Raw genomic sequence first — 18,843 nt, 5'->3', positions numbered from 1 at the left:
GGGGACATTTTATTGTGCGACACCCGATGACCTTCCCCTGTCCAGACGCCTCAGGCAGCTGCCCGCCTCACCTGGAAAAAGGACTGGCCCTGGAAGCTTACAATATTGCACTAAAAAATCAGCTTTATAATAAATCTGTATTTATTTACCATACACCAGCGACGGAGGTTCTATCCGACGACATCCCTGAGCTGATATGTTAACGGCTACTCTCGTATCCGCACGGGCCGGCAAGCTTGACGAGCGCCCCGACACATGACTGAGCCAAGCCAAGCTCCTTAAACACATCGGAGGATTAACTGCTTCTGCCCCCGGCTCGCGTTGCTGCCCCCTACCTGTCAAAATAATGGAGCGAGAGCCAAACCGCTAGTAGAACGACCGATAATCGTTAAATGCCTCAATGCCGTCAACGGCGGGCAACTATTTGAGCCACAGATATTTGTGAATTGAACGTTGAATAAGGGCATTATATACGGAAATACACGCATTGTCATTTATTAAGCACTAATACACGGAATTATAGACTTATTTATTCTCGCAAGCACATTGGCATGCCCAAGGCCAACTACGATCCAAATACCACACGGGAGACAAAAACGATTGCCCCCCCCCTCCGGTACATTGAGAGATAATGTGAGCTCGGTGCCCGGTGTAACTAAAAGATGAGTGACAGCTCTTATTAGTAACAGTGGGTTTTTTTTTTTCCATCCCAGACACAGAGGGTTAAACGGACATTCTGCTAATTCCAGCTAAATGAAATGCTAGCTCGTCTTCAAAAAAGGGTCCGATCTCCCAAACGGCTGACGACTTCTGGCAACGGACTATACTGTGCGGAAGATCCTCGCGGTCATCCAAATCCCTGGAACAGAATTTTTTTTTTTTTTACCCACCTTTCAGAAGATTAAAGGCCATATTTTTTCCGTCATGCAGACCGCAACTCAATGGGTTTTTAATCCCCCCCCCAACCCCCGTAAACATCAAAAACATCAGACAAGCTTGTATGAAACCTGATTATTCAAATTTATTAACATCGAGAATTTTCGGCAAAGATGCTGTATTAGTAGAGTGTGTGTGTACGTTCTTGTCTTCATTTTTTTTTTTTATTAGTTTTTCTCCTTTTTATTAACAAATAGAAAACATACTGTATACAACAGAGCAAACCCCTAACAGCACTAATGTATACACAAGGTAAAAATGATCGCCTTATCCAACATTAGAGACCCTGCGTCCGTTCCGATTTCACACCAGATACATTTTGGATTAGTTGTCCACCACCTTTATTTGTTTTTGTTTTTTTTATCGTTTTATATCCATAGGATGGCGCGTCCCGTTCCCCGTGGTATTAGCAATAGACTATTAATACAGAAATACCATTGTTACTCATAGTCCTTTCCCCCCCACAAGGTTTAGTAGAAGGTTCCGGAGGATCATCATTGTAATGAACGTTACCGTTTTTAACATACGAGGAATCAAGTTTTGTGGCACCATACAGGAATCTCCAAAATAAACCCCCCCCCTTACTCTAATATAACTCGGAAAAGAGAAAATATAACCTTCAAACATCTTCATTCTACAGATTTGAGCAAATATATACTTTTTTTTTTGCGTTCATCATCCTTGGAGCCCCCCAAATCTTTTTTTTATGTCCCTCGCGCCAGGCGAGCGGCTCCGTACGGATGTGGACAGTAAAAAATAAAAGCTAAAGTTAAAAAGTATTTAAAAAGGAAAACTAAACTAAAAAGACAAAAAAAAAATAGGGCTTTTTTTTTTTGTGTGGAAATCTTGGTCCCTCGGTCTTCACCTGTAACGCTTCGAATCGTACACCCGAATTTCAGACTCCCGTGAGCATGTGGGAGCGCACAATGGGTGAGATGAGATGAGACATACACCAGCTATAAGTCCGAAGTCTCGAGACCACCCGGGGCTTCTTCCCAAGGAATTGTCCGTCGTTCCGTCGATTGTTCGGAGTATGAAAATAATGTGCTATTTTGTTTCCACCGGAGCGTTCCCTTCCCAGGGGCACAGAACAGAAATACAGGGATACTTACAGTCAGAATCCTCATTTTTTTCTGCAGTTTTTCCCCATAGTGCCATAATTGTTTTTTTTTTTTTGTTCCATAAAAAAATAAAATAAAAATATAAAACGGAAAGAAAAAAAAAAAAAAGGAATTGCTGCCGGAGGAGGAGGGAAGGCAGCTTGGTACATAAAACTTTGCTGAACGGACTTTTTTTTCTTTTAGAAAAAAAAGAGAGAACGAAAAAAAAAAACCACTCTACAAAATAGATTAAAAATAAAAAAAAGGTGATCATTTTCATGTTACGCGTGCCGTAGGAGCAAGACCTGAATGGAAGGGGACGCGGGGATGAGTTGTGCTGATATCCCAAGCAAGTCTTGCAAAGCTTTGCATTTGTATTTTTTTTTTCTCGGTGAGACGGGAACAGCGCCTGTAGAAAAAGACCTGACGCAGGTTTACTGCTCCGGTGCCACGATCCCGACGCGTTTCGCCCAGCAAGGTTAGTGGTAGTTATGTTGCATAGTGGTCAAAGCTGCCCAAATACTCCAGCGCGGCTCTGTAGCACAGTTGATACTGGTCCTGCACGGAGAAGAATAAAGCGTCAGGCTAACCACGTATATCATCTGCAGCAAGTACCGATTTAAATGGCGGACCGGTCGAGCGTCCTCACCTCTGTCTGCACCATCGCCGGCCGCTGTGTCCTCAGGGTCTTCACTGTCTGGAACATGTCAACCACCCCTTCGTACCTCATGCGCTCCAGCACGATACTCAGCGTGATAAACACTCCGGTACGGCCCACGCCGGCGCTGCGGAGGACAAGGCCGGTTAACGTTGTTTTTAACCATCTATGGGGTGAACTGGTTGCAAGATGTCCCAATAGCCCCAACCTCTACTCTTAGTTCATCTCCGATACTTACAAGGTTTCATGTTTAAAACCCGGTGGCAGAGAGCGACTGCTCAACATAGACCCAACTTGTCAAAAGCAGAGAGGTGCAAGCCCAAACTCCTAACTTTTTGGTTCCCCCTTTACCCCAGAGGGATGTGCAGGTGAGTTGAGTCTAGAAAGCTAGAGTACACTCACTCCTGGGCTCTAAAAGCACCTATACTACAGCAGCTATCCGACTGATATCATTGTTAACGCTGTACCTGCAGTGGACCGTGATGGGTCCATCTTGTCCAAACTGCTCCTTGGTTTTGTGCACTTGCCCAATAAAGTCAATAAAACCTTCGCCCGTTTTCGGCACTCCCTGCTCCGGCCAGTCTGTGAACTGGAACTGTCTGATCGTCCGAGACTGGCCATCCTGCAGAGCAGAGGTCTGATTAGTTCCGGAATGTTGGGATCTCTTTTACTTTACGTATAATAACGGTAAATACAATCAATTGAGCAAATATCACATGGGAACCGACCCCGGTAAATTGCAAACATTAGATAAACCAACGGTAATGTAGCAATATTACATCAAACATTTTCAGTGCTATATTATGAGATTGTACAGCGCTACAGAATATGATGGCACCATATAAAACAATAAATAATACTGTACTGTATTCCACCCTGTACTTAAATGTTGTTATTAGTTATTAAATGTTATTATTAGTTATTAAATGCTATTATTTCCACCGAAGGTTAGATGATAAGGAAATGTCCTCGTTAGTCTCTGTAGCGGCGGAGGTCAGCGCTTACCCTGGCATCGGTCACTTTGAACTCGCGCAGGATGTACTGTGGCATGTTGTACTCGGCCATTGGGTCCACCACAAAATACTGGTACCTCGCTGAACGCTCCGCAGGCCAGTACTGGTGGCACTTCTCCTACACAGGTAATAAAATAGTGTGATTAGGGATCCGGAGACTCTCACGCAGACAGAGCCGGCATGCTTCTATGGATCCTAATAGAGGGATGCTGCTGGATTTCACTGATACTAAAGCAAAGACCCCACGAGATGCCGAAAAGCTCTATGATGGGAGTTTGGAGATGGCTGGATAACCATGAGAATACAATCTACATCAGGTAAGAAAAAGGTGGAGAATCGAGAATATTGGCTCATAAAGAGCGCGAGAGACTGCTTACTGCTGCCTTACAAGAATCAAGTACTGTGAGACCTCATAATCATATTATTATGAAAAAACACTCATTTTCAATACGTCACGAGAGACGTCTAAGCTGCTTCTACGACAGACATGCCACCATCTTCTATCGTTCGCCTCCTCACCCTTCCCATCTCTCGGAGCTTCGTCAGCATCACCACAATGGTAGAATTGTGCTCCCACAGCATGCGCCAGAAATCTTCGGTGGTCTCAGCCAGAGGACCCTGAGTTGCAATGTAACCCTTCTGTTGTCTGCAAAAAAAAAAAAAGGATTAAGGTCAGGGATGTCGCGTCCACAAGCTGCCGGACACGATCCTGGTAACCGGTCCGTCCAGATATTGTGATTACGGAGAAGCGACCTTTACCTGTAGCCGTCGATGAAGCTGGCGTTGATGTAGTCGGAGCCTTCTACGCCCCGAATGGGCTGCAGGCAGACGCGGCTCAGCTCGTACGGCATTATGTTCACCAGTCTGTTTTTGAACTTGTTGCACGGGAGGTTGGCGCTGATGAATCGTGAAGTGTGGGCTTTAGAATTGGCCAACAGCTTAAACGGAAAGGGGAGGAAAAATAAATACAGTTAATAAAGAGCAGGCGGTCAGACGGGTTGTTCATGGAGCAACACCATACGATGCTAGCGCTCTGACAAGACCCAAGCTACAGTCTCAGCCACCTACTTTGAATTCGAGTTCCATGGCGGTGACGCTCTCGCCCGGGGGCACCTGAGACAGTTTCTGGATGTGTGCGAGCAGGCTGCGGGCCGGGACCTCCGTGTTCCCGCACATCACCGCTTCGAGCAAAGCCTCGTGGATGAATATATATTGGTCCTCTGTCTGCACCATGTAGTTGCGCTGGGCACGCATGCAGGTCACGTGACCGTAAATATCCACTGTTTTCTCCAGTTTGACCCGCTCCAGCATGGCGTCGATAACGACAAAGCATCCCGTTCTGCCCACGCCGGCACTGCCAAGAAAAAAAAATATGAAAATACCGATTAATCTGGTTCTGCAGACAAACCACAGCTGGTCTCACTGGCTTTTATTCATCCACGTTCTTATAACATAAAATAGGTCTATAATATATACTTCATAGACTAAACGCAAGCATCAGCGTGTGCGTACCTGCAGTGTACAACCATAGGTCCGGCGTCCGGAGGGTTGCAAGCTTTGACCCTGCGCAGGAAGGCAAGGATTGGAGTGGGGTACTCTGGAACCCCGTGATCCGGCCACGCCATGAACTGGAATTGTCGAATCTCCCTCTTTTCGCTGGAGCCGTTCTGTGGAGTAGAGAGAGGTCACTCGTTGCGTCATTCACCTAGAGGTCTATTCCCTACGGTCAGAGTTAAACCCCTGGGTGACGATTCTCTGGTTAACATATCAAGGATGGTGCGCCGGGGTTAGGACTAGTTTTCATTTTGACTCGGCTTCGCTTGAATGGCTTGGCAGATATGGAGGGGTCTCTTGGGACCGGCGACACTGCCCAACGGGGGAGCTTCCAGATATCTCAGTGTCATAGAGTTCCAAAAAACTTGGCATTAAAAAAAAAAAATTATTTGGGTTGAACGCAGAGCCAAATAATCGATTTCCCAACGGCTTACGATGAAGGTCAGCGTTGGTGTCCAGATCTGGGCCGCGTAAGCCAGGATTAAGTGCGGTCACCCCCTACTCTGGCAGTGGCCGGGATCGGTTACTGTCATCCAGTGGTTTATTGCACATCAAGAATTGAGTTTGTTCCGAATTAAGCTACTTTGGCAAAGGGTACGTAGCTGCCTGTGAGTAAAGCATTCCAGAGTTTGTTCTCTCGCATAAACCGGTTAAATAAAACAAGACCAATTAGCTTTCATGGCTGCTGCGAGGGACCTGCAATGCACTAAAAAAAACCCCATCAATCCAAGTGATAGGTACCCCGGAACTCGTTCAACCCAGAGCCGCTATCTGCATTTATTGTTTCTCTCATTAAGCTCAGCGCACCGTAAAATTATATTATAAATGAAAATTAAATTAAAGCATTACGGTCTTAATTTGATTGTCTACCTTCTACTGCAACATTTCTCTCCTTTATTCCCTGTACACCAAGAGGTGGTTCAGTGTGTGTGTGTGTGTGCGCGTGTGTGTGTGTGTGATCTGTTATTGGCAATAATCAAAATATTACAGGGTGCCTGCCTTAATCCCCAGACAATTAATAACTAAAGAACTAATTACCCCTTTATGCAGCATCCATAGGTGCGAATTTCACAGTATGTTAGTGGAACGTGAAGCGCCACTTTACGGCCGTTTAAAAACAATAATAATTCTTTGTTTTTGTATTTAAAAAACTGCCGCATACTGGGAGACATAAAAACCCGATGCGTTTCGCCCCGAAACGATGTACACATAGGATACGTTCATCAGTAACACTCCTGGACTTAGTGAACAGGACTGGATGGTGACTTTTATCCCGGCGGCAGGTCCTCAAACATGACCCAGCAATAGGACAAAAACCATGCGCACACAGAGTACAACATGGTCATTGTGTCTGGGCAATCATCTATTGGCCCTCACCATCAGCCTGCAAATCGCTAACTGGTTTACCCCAAAAAGCCAGAATGTGAATCAGTGATTGGTACGTATTTAGATGTTCGGGGCAGGTTGTCTCACCTTGTAAAGGGCAAACGTCCTCACGGTGTATGTGGCCAGTTCCACTGTGTCCAACAGCGTGACTTGAATCATTCCGTATGTCTCGGAGCCACGGCTTGGCCAATACTGGTCGCATTTCACCTGTGAATTAGAGCAGGTAAAAACAAACCTTAAATACGGTATTTTTGTATGTGCTAAGAAACTGCTCACATCGGACAAAACATGAAAGAAAAGAAATACTGTATAGGATCTGAGCAGCGATATTGGGTAATACTTTTAATTGCTGAAAAAGGCATAATTCTTTGGTACATTATGAGATGCTTTCTTGTAATACACGGTTTGCCCCAGGTTGGCTGTAAATCAAAAAGAATATAAAATATAAAAAATAACTGTGTGGGTGATTCTCAGCTGTTTGGCCGTGGGCAGCACTCATTACATTTACATCACGCTCGCTCAGTCCTCAGATGGTTGAGGATGATAGGCACTGAGGTCTACCAACAACTCCCACTATCCAACTCGTTAGTAGTCTGCCGATAATGTCAGTGCTGACACTGTAGATCAGGTTATAATAACTAAAGCAGATCATGGTTCCCCGCGAACACTTAATCCCATCGTGCGTCCCAACATGCTATGGCTAACCCTGGATTTCTCCTCCAGCCGAGTCATCATGACAATGGTAGTCGTCCTCTGTTCCCAAACCATGCGCCAGAAATCGCTGAGGGTCTCTGGTAACGGACCCTGTGTGGCAATGTAGGCGTTCTGCTTCCTGTACCCGTCTATGTAGTTGGCATTAATATAATCGCTGCCAGGCACACCTGCAATGAAAGAAGACAAGGTTCTTAGGATTTGGAGTGCATTCAGCGATTGACAGGCAATGGCGTCCATTTATGTGGGAACAACGTACCATACACTGAGGTAAGAATGACACGGGAGTGGTCATATGCGATAACGTTTGCATAACGATTCTTTGGTTTGTTGACTTCCAGGTTGGAGTTCTCCCAAGTGAACTGTTGACCTGGATCAATGGACTAAAAAAAGGGCAAAGGTCACACTCAAGAAGTAAATTGTATAGAAAAAGGAGGTTTTGAGGGACCCATTGAGGTCCACAGTGAAGGTGGGACTCACCTCATACTCCTGAGAGAACTTGAGTCCATCGTTGGCCTTCAGCCGCTCAATGTTGTCAGCAAGATCACAGATAGGTATCGGTGGATGGTCCCTCATGCCTAAGACAAGGGAAAGAAAAGGGTGACTGGTCGTGTCCACGATAGCTGCCGGACAATCCGTGCCCACGAGTGAGGATGGACAGTGCAGCGGAATGAGTGGACACACAGACAACATGCTGCAACACCCCAGAGAGAAGCAGCAAAATGGGCCACGACGTGGTGGCCACGCATGCTCTGCATGAGAGGATGCAGCACCGCGGAGCCGGGTACATTGGAACAGCCGCACCGCGGGCTCTGATGCTGCTAAACAAGTGGACGTTGAGGAGGGGGCAAGGTACAAAAAATACTGAAAAAAAAGATGAGAGACAAGAGAAGGTGAGGTGTTTGCAGAAGATGGAGGGAGAAGGCAGACAACTCAGGAGGAGCAATGAGGGGGGGAAAGGTACAGATGATTAAATAGGTACCAAAAAGCTGTGAGAGAGATGCCGTTGTGGGATTAAGTGAATTAAAAACTGAAGGCATGGGAGGGAAAGAAGGAAAAGGCAGGGCAGGGAGGTTGGGATGGGGATATCCAGAAGAGTTATGGAAATAATTGGTTTCGCCTTCGTCTCCCAGTCGCCACATGTGAAAAGTGATTAAGAATTAGTTTAGGAGCCTAAACTGCTTCACAAGAGTAGGATCCTAAACTGCTTTATGAGACACAGGGACCCGAGGAAGGACGCGCATAAAGGTAGCTAGATACGGCCAGCCGCAAGCAATGTGTTCTCGCCGGCCGTGTCTACACACACCATGCGCCCCCCGCTATCCCTGTACTAGTTTGCCTACCTACACGTCATTACATGCTTACTTGGGGCGGGTTGTGAAACAAAAATAAAAGCAAAGAATGAGCCAAAGGTGTAAAAAACAACAAAGGGGGGTAAAGGTGCCAAGGGATACAGGGGTAGGCAAAGAGAAAGGTGAGGTGCAAGCAAAAATTAACAAATTAAACTGTAGCCAGGGCCGGGGGAGAGAGAAGAAGCCAGGGGGAGTTATGAGTGAGGAGCGAGGAAAGAGGTAACTTCTCTAGATGGATACAGTAGGTTGTCAAACTAACTTGATATATTCGGGTAACTGGGGACACTGGCACCTGCAAGGAAAACAAAAGGAGCAAAGAACAGAAAGTGGTTAGAAGGGAAAGTGATTTATGGGGCCTGAGGGGGCCTATCAAGTCTTGGAGAGCCCGGTGGCTTCCACAAGCACTGTGGGCACTCAGCGGATAAAGGTGTGGAGTCTGCCCCGGTGCCATGTCCAACTCTGCTTGTCTTTGTGTGACTACACTTTAGGTGTCTGCAGCTAAGGCACCCCCGAGATACAATGTATCTCTCTGTTACAGGGTTTAGACTTCTATTAATTAAAGGCGTACTATGTTACATGATGACATATAAGAGGAGAAAATCATGTTTTCACTGCTCATTCACACACACGCCTATAAAAAAGCCCCGCAGAATGACAAGCCTCTGATAAAGTCCTATTCTAGAATGTCATCCGAGTCATCTAACTCTGCTTTATACAGGGCCAGCTCAGCGCTTCTTGCAGGTGAAGCTCCCAGCGGTGGTCCCACGGAATTAAGGAAGAATATTCACTCTTCTATATTTAATGTCAATGTGTGTGAATTTATTTTCCAGATATTAAAAAGGGATTGGGGATAAAAGAGGAAAGCTTTACTAGAAAAAAAAGAAAGATGGACAGAAAGGAAAAGTGGAAAAGACAGAGAGGTGAGGGCTATACGTTAACTCGTCGCACACCCTGTACTGCAGCGGGGCACAGGGTTTACACTAAAAGGAGATTCAAGTGGTCAACTTGTCCCACCAGGAACGGGCACTGCTCAAATGTTCCTCAACCCAGGTTCTGGATGGCTGAAGATCTTTGCAGCAGTAATTCCACAACACCAGACCCCCACCATCCATCCTTCTATATATATATATTTATATTGATAGCATCCATGTTAAAGCAGCCAAAACATTAAAAGGAGATGGGGAGATGATATGGGGGTCAGACGGGGGTCTACCTGGAGTTTGGTAATTGAGGCGTCGCATTTCCACAGGATCAGAAGAATGAGCAAGGAGAGAATCCTTCAGTCCGACAGACTGGTCATCTTTTCCAGAGGGGGAGTTGGTCCTTTTTCTATGAATCAATACAGATTTATTATATACAGTCAACACGCAGAACTTGTATATGTTTAGGGGATGGAGGTTATTACGGCAGCATTAGTTGCATGGGACAGGCATACAGCTATCCTTAATATAAAACGCAACCAAAGGCCGACTAAGGTTTAGAAGCTTACAGAAGTAACAGCAGATACTTAATAACAAGTAATAACATGGGCAGAACATACGCTTCCTAATACCGGTACTATCTGATAATTAACTGTTATAAGGAGGACATTACTCAAACCGCATGTAGAGGTTGTTGATATAATGTAACAAACTTTATTTTGAGATATAAAGTAGCTGATTTAGCAGAAAAGGAGATAGAAATAGCACTTTTCGCCCCACGTTGATGTCATGGTTAGTTGCGTGCACAAAGATCAAGTTTATCTGGTGGGCAGCAGAAGACCACCCCTCAAATGACTTAACAGTGACGTTACCAACTTTTCAAGCAGACTGTAGTACAAGATGTGGGGACAGAACAACTACAGATCCTACCTTTCTTGTTTACTAGATATCCACAGAGAGGCAAATAAAGGGGGGAGAAAAAAAGAGAGGTACAAGAAAGTTAATAGAAACTACAAGGAAACTACTGGACGCAGGGGAGACGTAGCATGCGGCAGAAAGCCAAGGGCATGCCGGACACAGGAGACATCTTCACAACATATTACAGTGAAAAAGAAACTAAAACTATAGTAATTTATACATCCAAGGGGGAGAAAGGGGTCTTTAGAGATCAGTAGAGTGGATAATCACGGAGCGAGGTAACCAGGTTAAGTAAATTTTCTGCAGTGGGTTCCTCGCTTACTTGGTAAGGAGAACAAAGAGAAAGAAAAAAACAAAACACAGTAACAATACCAATTATTTGAGGAACACTAACCCCAGCTATAGCTTACCTTTTGAACAGCAAGATAGCAATGACAATGATTATGATCAGTATGACAGCTAGGACGGGGCCCATCACCCACAACATCTCCGGCTCCTCTTGTTGCTTGGCAGAGGACACTTCCACCACAATGTCGTCCGAGTAGGGACTGGCGGCGTACCTTTTCTGGAGAGAGCCAGATAAGAATGATTACGGCAGGTCAACTGCTTTCTGGATGCAGGATAAATCACCATTAGCACCAGAACTAAACCTAAGCGTTGAAGTCAATCTGTCAACTGCAAGCGTGTTCTCCGAGATACACAACTGAGATTGACGGCTCTGTTACTAAAGTTCTTTAACTCGTGTGCATGAAGGGTTAATATCCACCTTAAATACATTTCTCATTTAATAAACGACCTAGGATCTAATTCTGTCAGTGATTCCTTTTGTTATTTGTAATGAAGTCATCAAAATCACGAGATCTAAATAACGTTTTTATTAAATTCTAAAGAATTCTATAATGTAACAAAGGGATCTTTAGAAGTCTCCTAGAAAAACAGGATTATTTCTCTCCTCATTCTTTGAATAATGGTTTCGCTAAGATATACCAAGAGACAGGGGTAGGGAAGGCCAGCTGAGACATACATTTTGCTATTTAAGTCTCTTTAGATAAATGAAGGCTTTCCTTGTTTAGGTGGAATTGCCCAAGCATGACGAGGACACAATGTATCTGCAACGTGTGACTGTGAGGACGCAAAGGATTTGTGATGTGGCCACGACCTTCAAACTTAAATCCAATATTGTGTACTATGACCAAGGGCCATATAAAGTTCCGGATGAAGACCCTCTGGTGCTGCTAGGCGCACGCACACACGCGCATACATACTGTATGCATACACACACTTATACCCCACTTTGCACCCACGTCCCACACAGTGCAGCTACTGTTATGTGGCTGGTGGAGTAGCATTAGAAGGTTATCCATTAGAGCACTGCAGGCCCTCAGAGCTTGGGGGCCCATAGGCACATGTATAGAGAATCCAATGGATAATATGTCACTGGCTATGTATATATGTGTAATGATATGAGATTAAGGTGCAACCCAGAACACTCACAACGTCGCCGTCTTCTAAAGCCGCCAGCACAAAGCAGGTGTAGCTGTAGTCTGGGTTCAGAGGCTTGTTGATGAATCCGTTGTATTCCTTATTGTCGCCCAGAGTAAAGGAGTCTGGGAGAATGTTGAGTCTAGCAGCTATGTAAGGCTTGTTCCTAATTGCTTGTCTTCTTTTGCGATGTGATCCCTGGTTGATGGCCTCAAGTATCTACAAAGAAAAAGAAGCCGTATGGGTACGGTGTGGATTTGGGACATAGGTAAACAGGGACTTTATTAGGGTTTGGGGTGTTTATGAGCCAGTCATGACCTGCATATAAGGGATTGCCAGGGAAACAAAAATAATGTTAAGCAAACTCCGAACAAATTCATAAAGTCTTCAGGCGTCAATAAACATTGGAGGCTTTCATGATCTCCTCTCTTGACCAGATGTGGTTTCTCCATCAAGTCCAAGTCTTTTTATTAAGGTAAAGCTGGCCCGAATGACCAGTCTAAGAGTTATGACCCAAGCTATTCCCCCCCAACTCAGCAGCTGAGCTCTCATCGCTCGTGGGACTCTACCCAATTCAGTAGTTTTAGATAAGTGTGGATTCTCACCTGTTCCAGCTCCATTTCTTCTGGGCTTTGCCAACGAGCACTCATTCTACCACTGGAACTGTCCAGTGGGACGACGACGACGTAATACCACCTGTTGGAAAGAGATGGTTGCTGTTGACTAGTGGATTGAAATCTGGATGGGTTAAGGCACAACTCAATTGCCTAACTGCACCTACCTGACAGGGGCAGATGTTTGCACACGTGGCAAGTACAAGGTGAACCTGCCTTCCTCCATGTACTTGTTGGCAGAGGTGGGCTTGCTCTGTAGAACATCGGGGGCTGTGCGGATAGACACCCGATGCTGCAGTCCTCCAGCACTGCTTCCTCGGTTCATTAGAACAAAGGAATAGTCTGTATCGGGTTCAAGGTTGTTGATCAGTTTGCGCATGGAGTGTCCGTCCACCTCTACATGCTGGTTGTTGTACAATATCTGGAAGGACAATCCACGATATAACATTATAAGGCACATAATGGTACATGACAACATCTTAGAAGGTGTATAATACATTCATATTTGGTAAAACTGTTTGGGGCAGTAGACTATACCTTTAAGTTAACCTTGTTACATTTTCCAGAGCAGGTCTAGCTAACCTAGTCTATAAAGACTTTTATATTCCTACAATTAGAAGAAATTCTACCAGAGACCGAGGCTCTGGTGAAGTCCACTATGAAATGGTTAATGGGTGTGTATTCAAATGCCATTTCGAGGAACGGGACTGCGTGCAGGTGTTTGATGGCGTGCAATGAAGTTCGAGTATCAAACAACAGCTCGTCCCCAGCTGATGAAACAAAGAGCTTCTGCAAGCAACCAGAGGAGAGAGACGTTAAACAAAGACGCACGCAATTTGATTTTTGTTTAGGAACACTGACCTTGAAAGGCACAGCTGATTTGTAGGAATCGGGAACTTCCCAGCTAAGCAGAACGGATGTTTTCATCACGGCATTCACTCGGAAATTCTTAGCAAACACTGCAAACAGAAGAGAGGCTCATACCTGTGCTACAGGGCTGTCTCCCCCAAAGTGTGTCTTCAGAATCAACCCATTGCACCCCATTACCTTGGTCGACCGGCATGGTACGAGACTGAATGCTGGGGCTCAGTGGTCCGGGGCCCTTGTTTGTTCTTGCGCGCACTTTGATGTCGTAGGTGGTGTCTGGCTTCAGGTTTACTAGAGTGATGTGTGTGTCGCGGGTGGTATTGGTGAGGTCTTGTTGGCTGTTGATGTCTCTATATACCACTGTGTAGTTGGTGATCTTTCCGTTGCGCTCCGCCAAGACTGGTGGATCCCAAGATACCTCCGTAGTTGATGTGGTGAGTCCAACTACCTGCAGGTTCTGGGGAAAGCCACTGGGGACATCTTCATGGGTAGATATTTCCTTCTCATACTCCTCCCCGGTGCCAGCCCTGTTCTTGGCAGACAGCTTGAAGACGTAGCTGGCTCCCTTATGCAGCCCAGTTACTGTATAGTGGTGCTCGTTTTTCCCAAAATCCATAGTGATGAACTTCTCTTCGTCCACACGCTTGTACTGTAGACGGTAGCCCAACAGCTCACCTACCATTTCCCTTGGTGGATGCCACTGGATCAGTGCTGTGTTCAAGGAGGTTGTGCTAATCATCATGGTGGGTCTACCGGGCACTGGAAAACAACATATACCATGTTCAGATTGAGGTAGAGGAAACACCTGGGAGGGCCAATAATGGATCACACCTATGGTAGTGGCCTCGTTGGACATCCTCTATCTATTTAGGTTTGTAACATCACTTGTATTATGGAGGAACCCACCTGCCCCTGTGGTGCTGACAATCCTGGGTTTGCTCCTTGCCCCATCTCCCTTGGTAGTATAGGCGGCTACAGTGATCGAATAAGTTGTCTCTGGCGAAAGCCCGGTAATTACAGCATCCTGTAAGGTGGGAAAACACAAAATCAATGTCCGCAGATTGAGAATGTAGTGCCACATGTGCACAGAAGGGGGGGACGTCGGAGCACGTAACTGAAACCGTCAATATCTTTTCTAGGATACATGCTTACAAAGGTTAGAACCTCATTCTGAGAGCCTGGGTCCCCTGCCAATGTCTCGTTTTAAAGGAAAAACTAAAACGGAGCTCTCTAGGATAATTATTGTTGAAGATCTCCATAGTTCTATAAGCAGGTGGGACATTCTGCACGCTGGAAAGTGTAATCCATGCGCTAAACGGTGCAGTCCCTGTGATAACTAGCATATATTTTCATGTATCTGAGAAAAAGAGGCATAGACAATGGATTAACCTTAGAAAAAAAATAAATGGAATCAAATCATGCTTCATGCCGCTCCACGCTGATTTCTGTATTGCCCAATTACCCACTCATAAAACACATACCAAACAGGAGAAGAGATCTGCAGAGGGGTGCAGGGGGCATGATGTGCCATGATGATAAATACCCTGCCTCCACAATAAGCAACATAAGCCATTTTGTTCAGATTTAGCCCCTATGATATACCAAAGCCCATCACAAATCCTGATTTTTTGGCCGCACTCCATGCAAGGTAACCGTCCCGCTCCGACCTTACGGCCCAGAGAGAGGAGGACGGTGAGAGGATGAATAAGAGAAATAGGAGATAATAAGGTGATCTAAGGATGGAAAAGAATCAGCGAACTGACCAATGATTATACATCAGAAACACAGGACTGTCACAGAGATCTCCTGCCCCAGCCCCCGCTACAAGGGCTAAAAAATATTTAGAGCTGGGCACCCTACAGCCTTCAAGAAGGAGAGGACTCCAGCGGCCGATATTATAAATTAAAGTAGTTTAGGAGACCATTGCGGTTGTTTGATAAATAAGAAGCGATGTTCTGCAGGTGTAAATGGGTTAGCCCTTTGGGGCAGTTGTGGCCTCTGTGACAGCCTTCTGGTCCCTGGAGCCACGATGCGATCACGCAGTCCGCCCAGAGACACAAACACGAGGGATACTCACGTAGTCTGCGGACTCCTCGGGTCTCCACTGGTAAGGACAGAGAGAAGAGGGGTGGTAAATGGGTAACGCAGGCAGAGGATCTCAGGGTTATTAGGGCAAACAGACAGGGTAATTATTAAGGCTCTAACTACAATGAAAAGATACATGGTTTTAATGATGAAACAGGCAAGCATGACATTGTCTACCAAAACAAACTAGGTGGATGCAGGTACTATGGGGTGAAAGATGGGGTTATTACAGGACATAAACATGCCAGTAGGTTATTAAACAAACACAATCAGGATTTTTTATATAAATCCAGGCTGGTATCCTATATACATATATATATCTATATATCTATATATCTATATATATATATATATATATATATGCATATGTCAAGTAGTCAAATATGAATTAGCGAACTATAACTCCTATACATATCTGAAAGCAAATGGACAGCAGCAGCCTGGGAGAGATGTATAGGAGTCCATATCCGACTAAAGCTGACATCACGTGAATGTTACTATTAGATCCAGGAAGGGAGAAGCATGCTTTATGGTTGCTGCAGAACATACAAAAGATGAGTGCAGCAACCAATTAGGGATTAGTATGTTGGGATGCACTGGAGGGAAGAAATGGTCAACCAGTGGAGACCACGCTTTCTGACCATAATTTTGCCCAATCTGTGCTCTTCATTGAAGCTTTAAAGATTGGAGTTTGGTTGGGAAACGTCTTGGCCTTAGGTAAGTCTAGGCTTGACTCCATCGTTCACATCTTACCTGGGCCTCTGCCAGCATTACATCCTTAATTATAGGATTTCCTCTGGGTTCCCCACCTTCCAGGCGAACGTAAGTGACCTGGTAGCCTCGAATCTGACCGTTCTGCTTTGTCGGGAGAGGTGACTTCCAGGTTACCCGCACAGATGTTGAGTTGACAGAGTCCACCTCAACTTTCCTGGGAGGTGCACTTGGCACTGGAGTGGAGTAGGAGAGAAGATATTACGAGTCAGATATTACCATGTTTAGACATCAGAAGCGAGGAAACGAAAAGGTACAGCGGTGGCCAAACCAAAGGGAGATCGTATGCTCCACGAACAGCTGGAACACCAAAAAGCATGGGTTGAGGCATAAAGATTAGTGGTGAGATATCACAAATTTCTGTTGATTTATCATTTACATACTTTAAAATAAATCTTATTGGAATCTTAAACTCTGCAGGAGTTTTGTAGGATAGTAACTTCAATGTAACTAGGAACAGTATTATCACAACAACCGATGTCGGTCGGAACTGTATCAGTAAGCAATCTCGGAAAGCCCAAAAAGAAGAGAATGTTAATAGAGATCCATTACATGCAGCCACAGAACTGTTTCCACGCTTTGCCCCAGAACCAGTGAATGGAATGAGACAGTGAAGAGGTTAAGATAGATGCCCTGTTTGTTTATTTTTCGGGGGGACTGGACACTTACCGTCCTCATCTGTCCGCACAACGACAGGTGAGCTCTCCGGCCCAGCCCCTACGTCTGTATGAGCTCGAACCCACACTCTGTACTCCGTCCACTTCTCCAGATCCTTGATCTCCCAAGTGGAGACCTCTGGTGGGATGCTGTCCACGACATGCCGGGATGTGTCCTCACCAGCCATGGCTTGGTAGGCCAGTGAGTAGCGGGTTAAGATCCCATTTCGGCTGGAGGCCGGTGGGGCCACCCAACTTACCCGAATGGCGGTGGAGCTAAGACTTGTGCACTCCACATCCTGCGGCGGTGCGGATGGTGCTGAGGGTGAAACAAAAATGCAAGCAGGGCGAGGGGTATGAACATGACGGGTGCAAAATGACAAGGAAGCAAAACAAAAACAACAAAGAAAAAAAAACAACGGAAACTATATAAAAAATACAGTCCCACACTTGTGAAACTGTTACGATAATCATTGCTCTGTTTATACGCAGTCGCTCTACTAAACACTTTAGCAACTATTAAAGTAGAAAGTTCTCCTTGAACCAAATGTTACTAATGGCAATTGGTAAGATGGTGTTTCCATGGTAACCAAATGCTTCGCAGCCTTTCTTACACAGTTTAAATCTTATCGCTTATGGGAAAAAAAAAGCCTTTTGTCTGGGATCTGAGTTAAACCCTTCAACGAGTGAAATCTCGGGGGAAACGATGCTGAGAACTTTACGAATCTTAAGACTTTTCAGAGGAGCGGTGTCACCATGAACGGGGTGAACTTCTGCGTTTGTTTTACCAAGCTGATGCTACATAAGAACTGCAATCGTTTTATTTAGATGGGTTCTGTAGGCATTTAGTTCAGAGCAGGGTAACAGTTACACTAAAAAAAAATAATAATAACAAAAAAAAAATGCAGGGAGGGCATTCAGATGGTAAGGAGATGCTGGAATATGGGTTTCAAAGAAGCGAAATATTCGATACATACTATGCTTTCACAGGAGCCTACAACAAGAGTATTAAACACAAATGTGAATGTGGTGCAAAGTTTTAAAAGTGATCTTATCACCATAGCAACAATGCAATGTTCTGATGAGCAGGGACATTCCATTGATATCTTTTTTGCTAAGATTGCATATCAAACATTCTGTACACCTAATCGTATGTGACCATAACCTAAACACAGCTCATCTAGAATGTGGCCAAGAGGACTTCTCTCTGGTCATCTAATTTACGCTGTATCGCTATGAGCCAAACAAAAGCCAATTAAGGAAACTTCATATAAATGTGATAGTTTAAGCTAAATCCACACAGATACTGGGATCTTTGGTTTTATTCTGCCAATTTATCCTAAGAGTGCTCTGTGGACTCACAATAAAATTGCTTGCATGCAGGAATGCAATGCGATTCCATGGCATGGGAAGGGGTGCAGATGTGGTCATGCTGGTAGCATGCAAGGAAGGACATGGGTGTCTTTTTTAAGCAATGAACTTACCATTCGGCAAACCCGTCGTGGACAGAACCCATATACCCTGACCCGTTAGCCCCCAATGAGACACGAGGCAGAGACGGCATTTGAAGCCACTCCAACTTACTGGATTGTGCTGTCCTTGCTTGGATCGCTGGGGTATAGACACCAACCCCCATGTCAGACCAAGCAGCGAGTCTGAAATTATACGGAGTGTCTGGCTTCAGTCCTTCCACGGCGTAAGATGAGGTGGGATCGAAGGTTATCTTTTGCTACAAAAAACACACATTTAAGAAACGTTACTGATAAAAGCCGCAAAAATCTGATTCCTGGTGGATGAAAAATTCTAGCACATGTTCTATA

At 45.1% G+C, this 18,843-nt stretch overlaps 1 protein-coding gene across 6 annotated transcripts in view; it reads right to left on the bottom strand.

The window, feature by feature from the left end:
• Positions 1-996: 996 nt before the first annotated feature.
• PTPRF (protein tyrosine phosphatase receptor type F) overlaps positions 997-18,843 on the bottom strand; it is a 152,551-nt gene continuing 134,704 nt past the window's right edge. For 2 of the 6 annotated variants that reach the window (XM_053470075.1, XM_053470076.1), the window contains 25 exons: positions 18,608-18,752; positions 17,037-17,342; positions 16,350-16,543; positions 15,589-15,615; positions 14,418-14,535; positions 13,692-14,270; positions 13,506-13,603; positions 12,812-13,065; positions 12,636-12,726; positions 12,043-12,249; positions 10,959-11,113; positions 9,924-10,039; positions 8,970-9,002; positions 7,839-7,936; positions 7,618-7,741; positions 7,353-7,528; positions 6,735-6,854; positions 5,220-5,374; positions 4,776-5,061; positions 4,467-4,645; positions 4,227-4,353; positions 3,700-3,825; positions 3,162-3,316; positions 2,686-2,821; positions 997-2,594 (listed from right to left, as the gene is read on the bottom strand). In XM_053470075.1, the coding sequence (XP_053326050.1) occupies positions 2,526-2,594; positions 2,686-2,821; positions 3,162-3,316; positions 3,700-3,825; positions 4,227-4,353; positions 4,467-4,645; positions 4,776-5,061; positions 5,220-5,374; positions 6,735-6,854; positions 7,353-7,528; positions 7,618-7,741; positions 7,839-7,936; positions 8,970-9,002; positions 9,924-10,039; positions 10,959-11,113; positions 12,043-12,249; positions 12,636-12,726; positions 12,812-13,065; positions 13,506-13,603; positions 13,692-14,270; positions 14,418-14,535; positions 15,589-15,615; positions 16,350-16,543; positions 17,037-17,342; positions 18,608-18,752 (4,074 nt within the window). In that variant the 3' untranslated portion in view covers positions 997-2,525. The remainder of the gene's footprint in view (positions 2,595-2,685; positions 2,822-3,161; positions 3,317-3,699; positions 3,826-4,226; positions 4,354-4,466; positions 4,646-4,775; positions 5,062-5,219; positions 5,375-6,734; positions 6,855-7,352; positions 7,529-7,617; positions 7,742-7,838; positions 7,937-8,969; positions 9,003-9,923; positions 10,040-10,958; positions 11,114-12,042; positions 12,250-12,635; positions 12,727-12,811; positions 13,066-13,505; positions 13,604-13,691; positions 14,271-14,417; positions 14,536-15,588; positions 15,616-16,349; positions 16,544-17,036; positions 17,343-18,607; positions 18,753-18,843) is intronic. The other 4 variants (XM_053470078.1, XM_053470080.1, XM_053470077.1 and 1 more) reach the window with 3 other exon arrangements.

This window comes from Spea bombifrons, chromosome 6, assembly GCF_027358695.1.
Source record: "Spea bombifrons isolate aSpeBom1 chromosome 6, aSpeBom1.2.pri, whole genome shotgun sequence".
Classification (NCBI taxonomy): Eukaryota; Metazoa; Chordata; class Amphibia; order Anura; family Pelobatidae; genus Spea; species Spea bombifrons.
The sequence above is the reverse complement of the archived record's forward strand: the minus strand, read 5'-3'. Positions and strand labels throughout refer to the sequence as shown.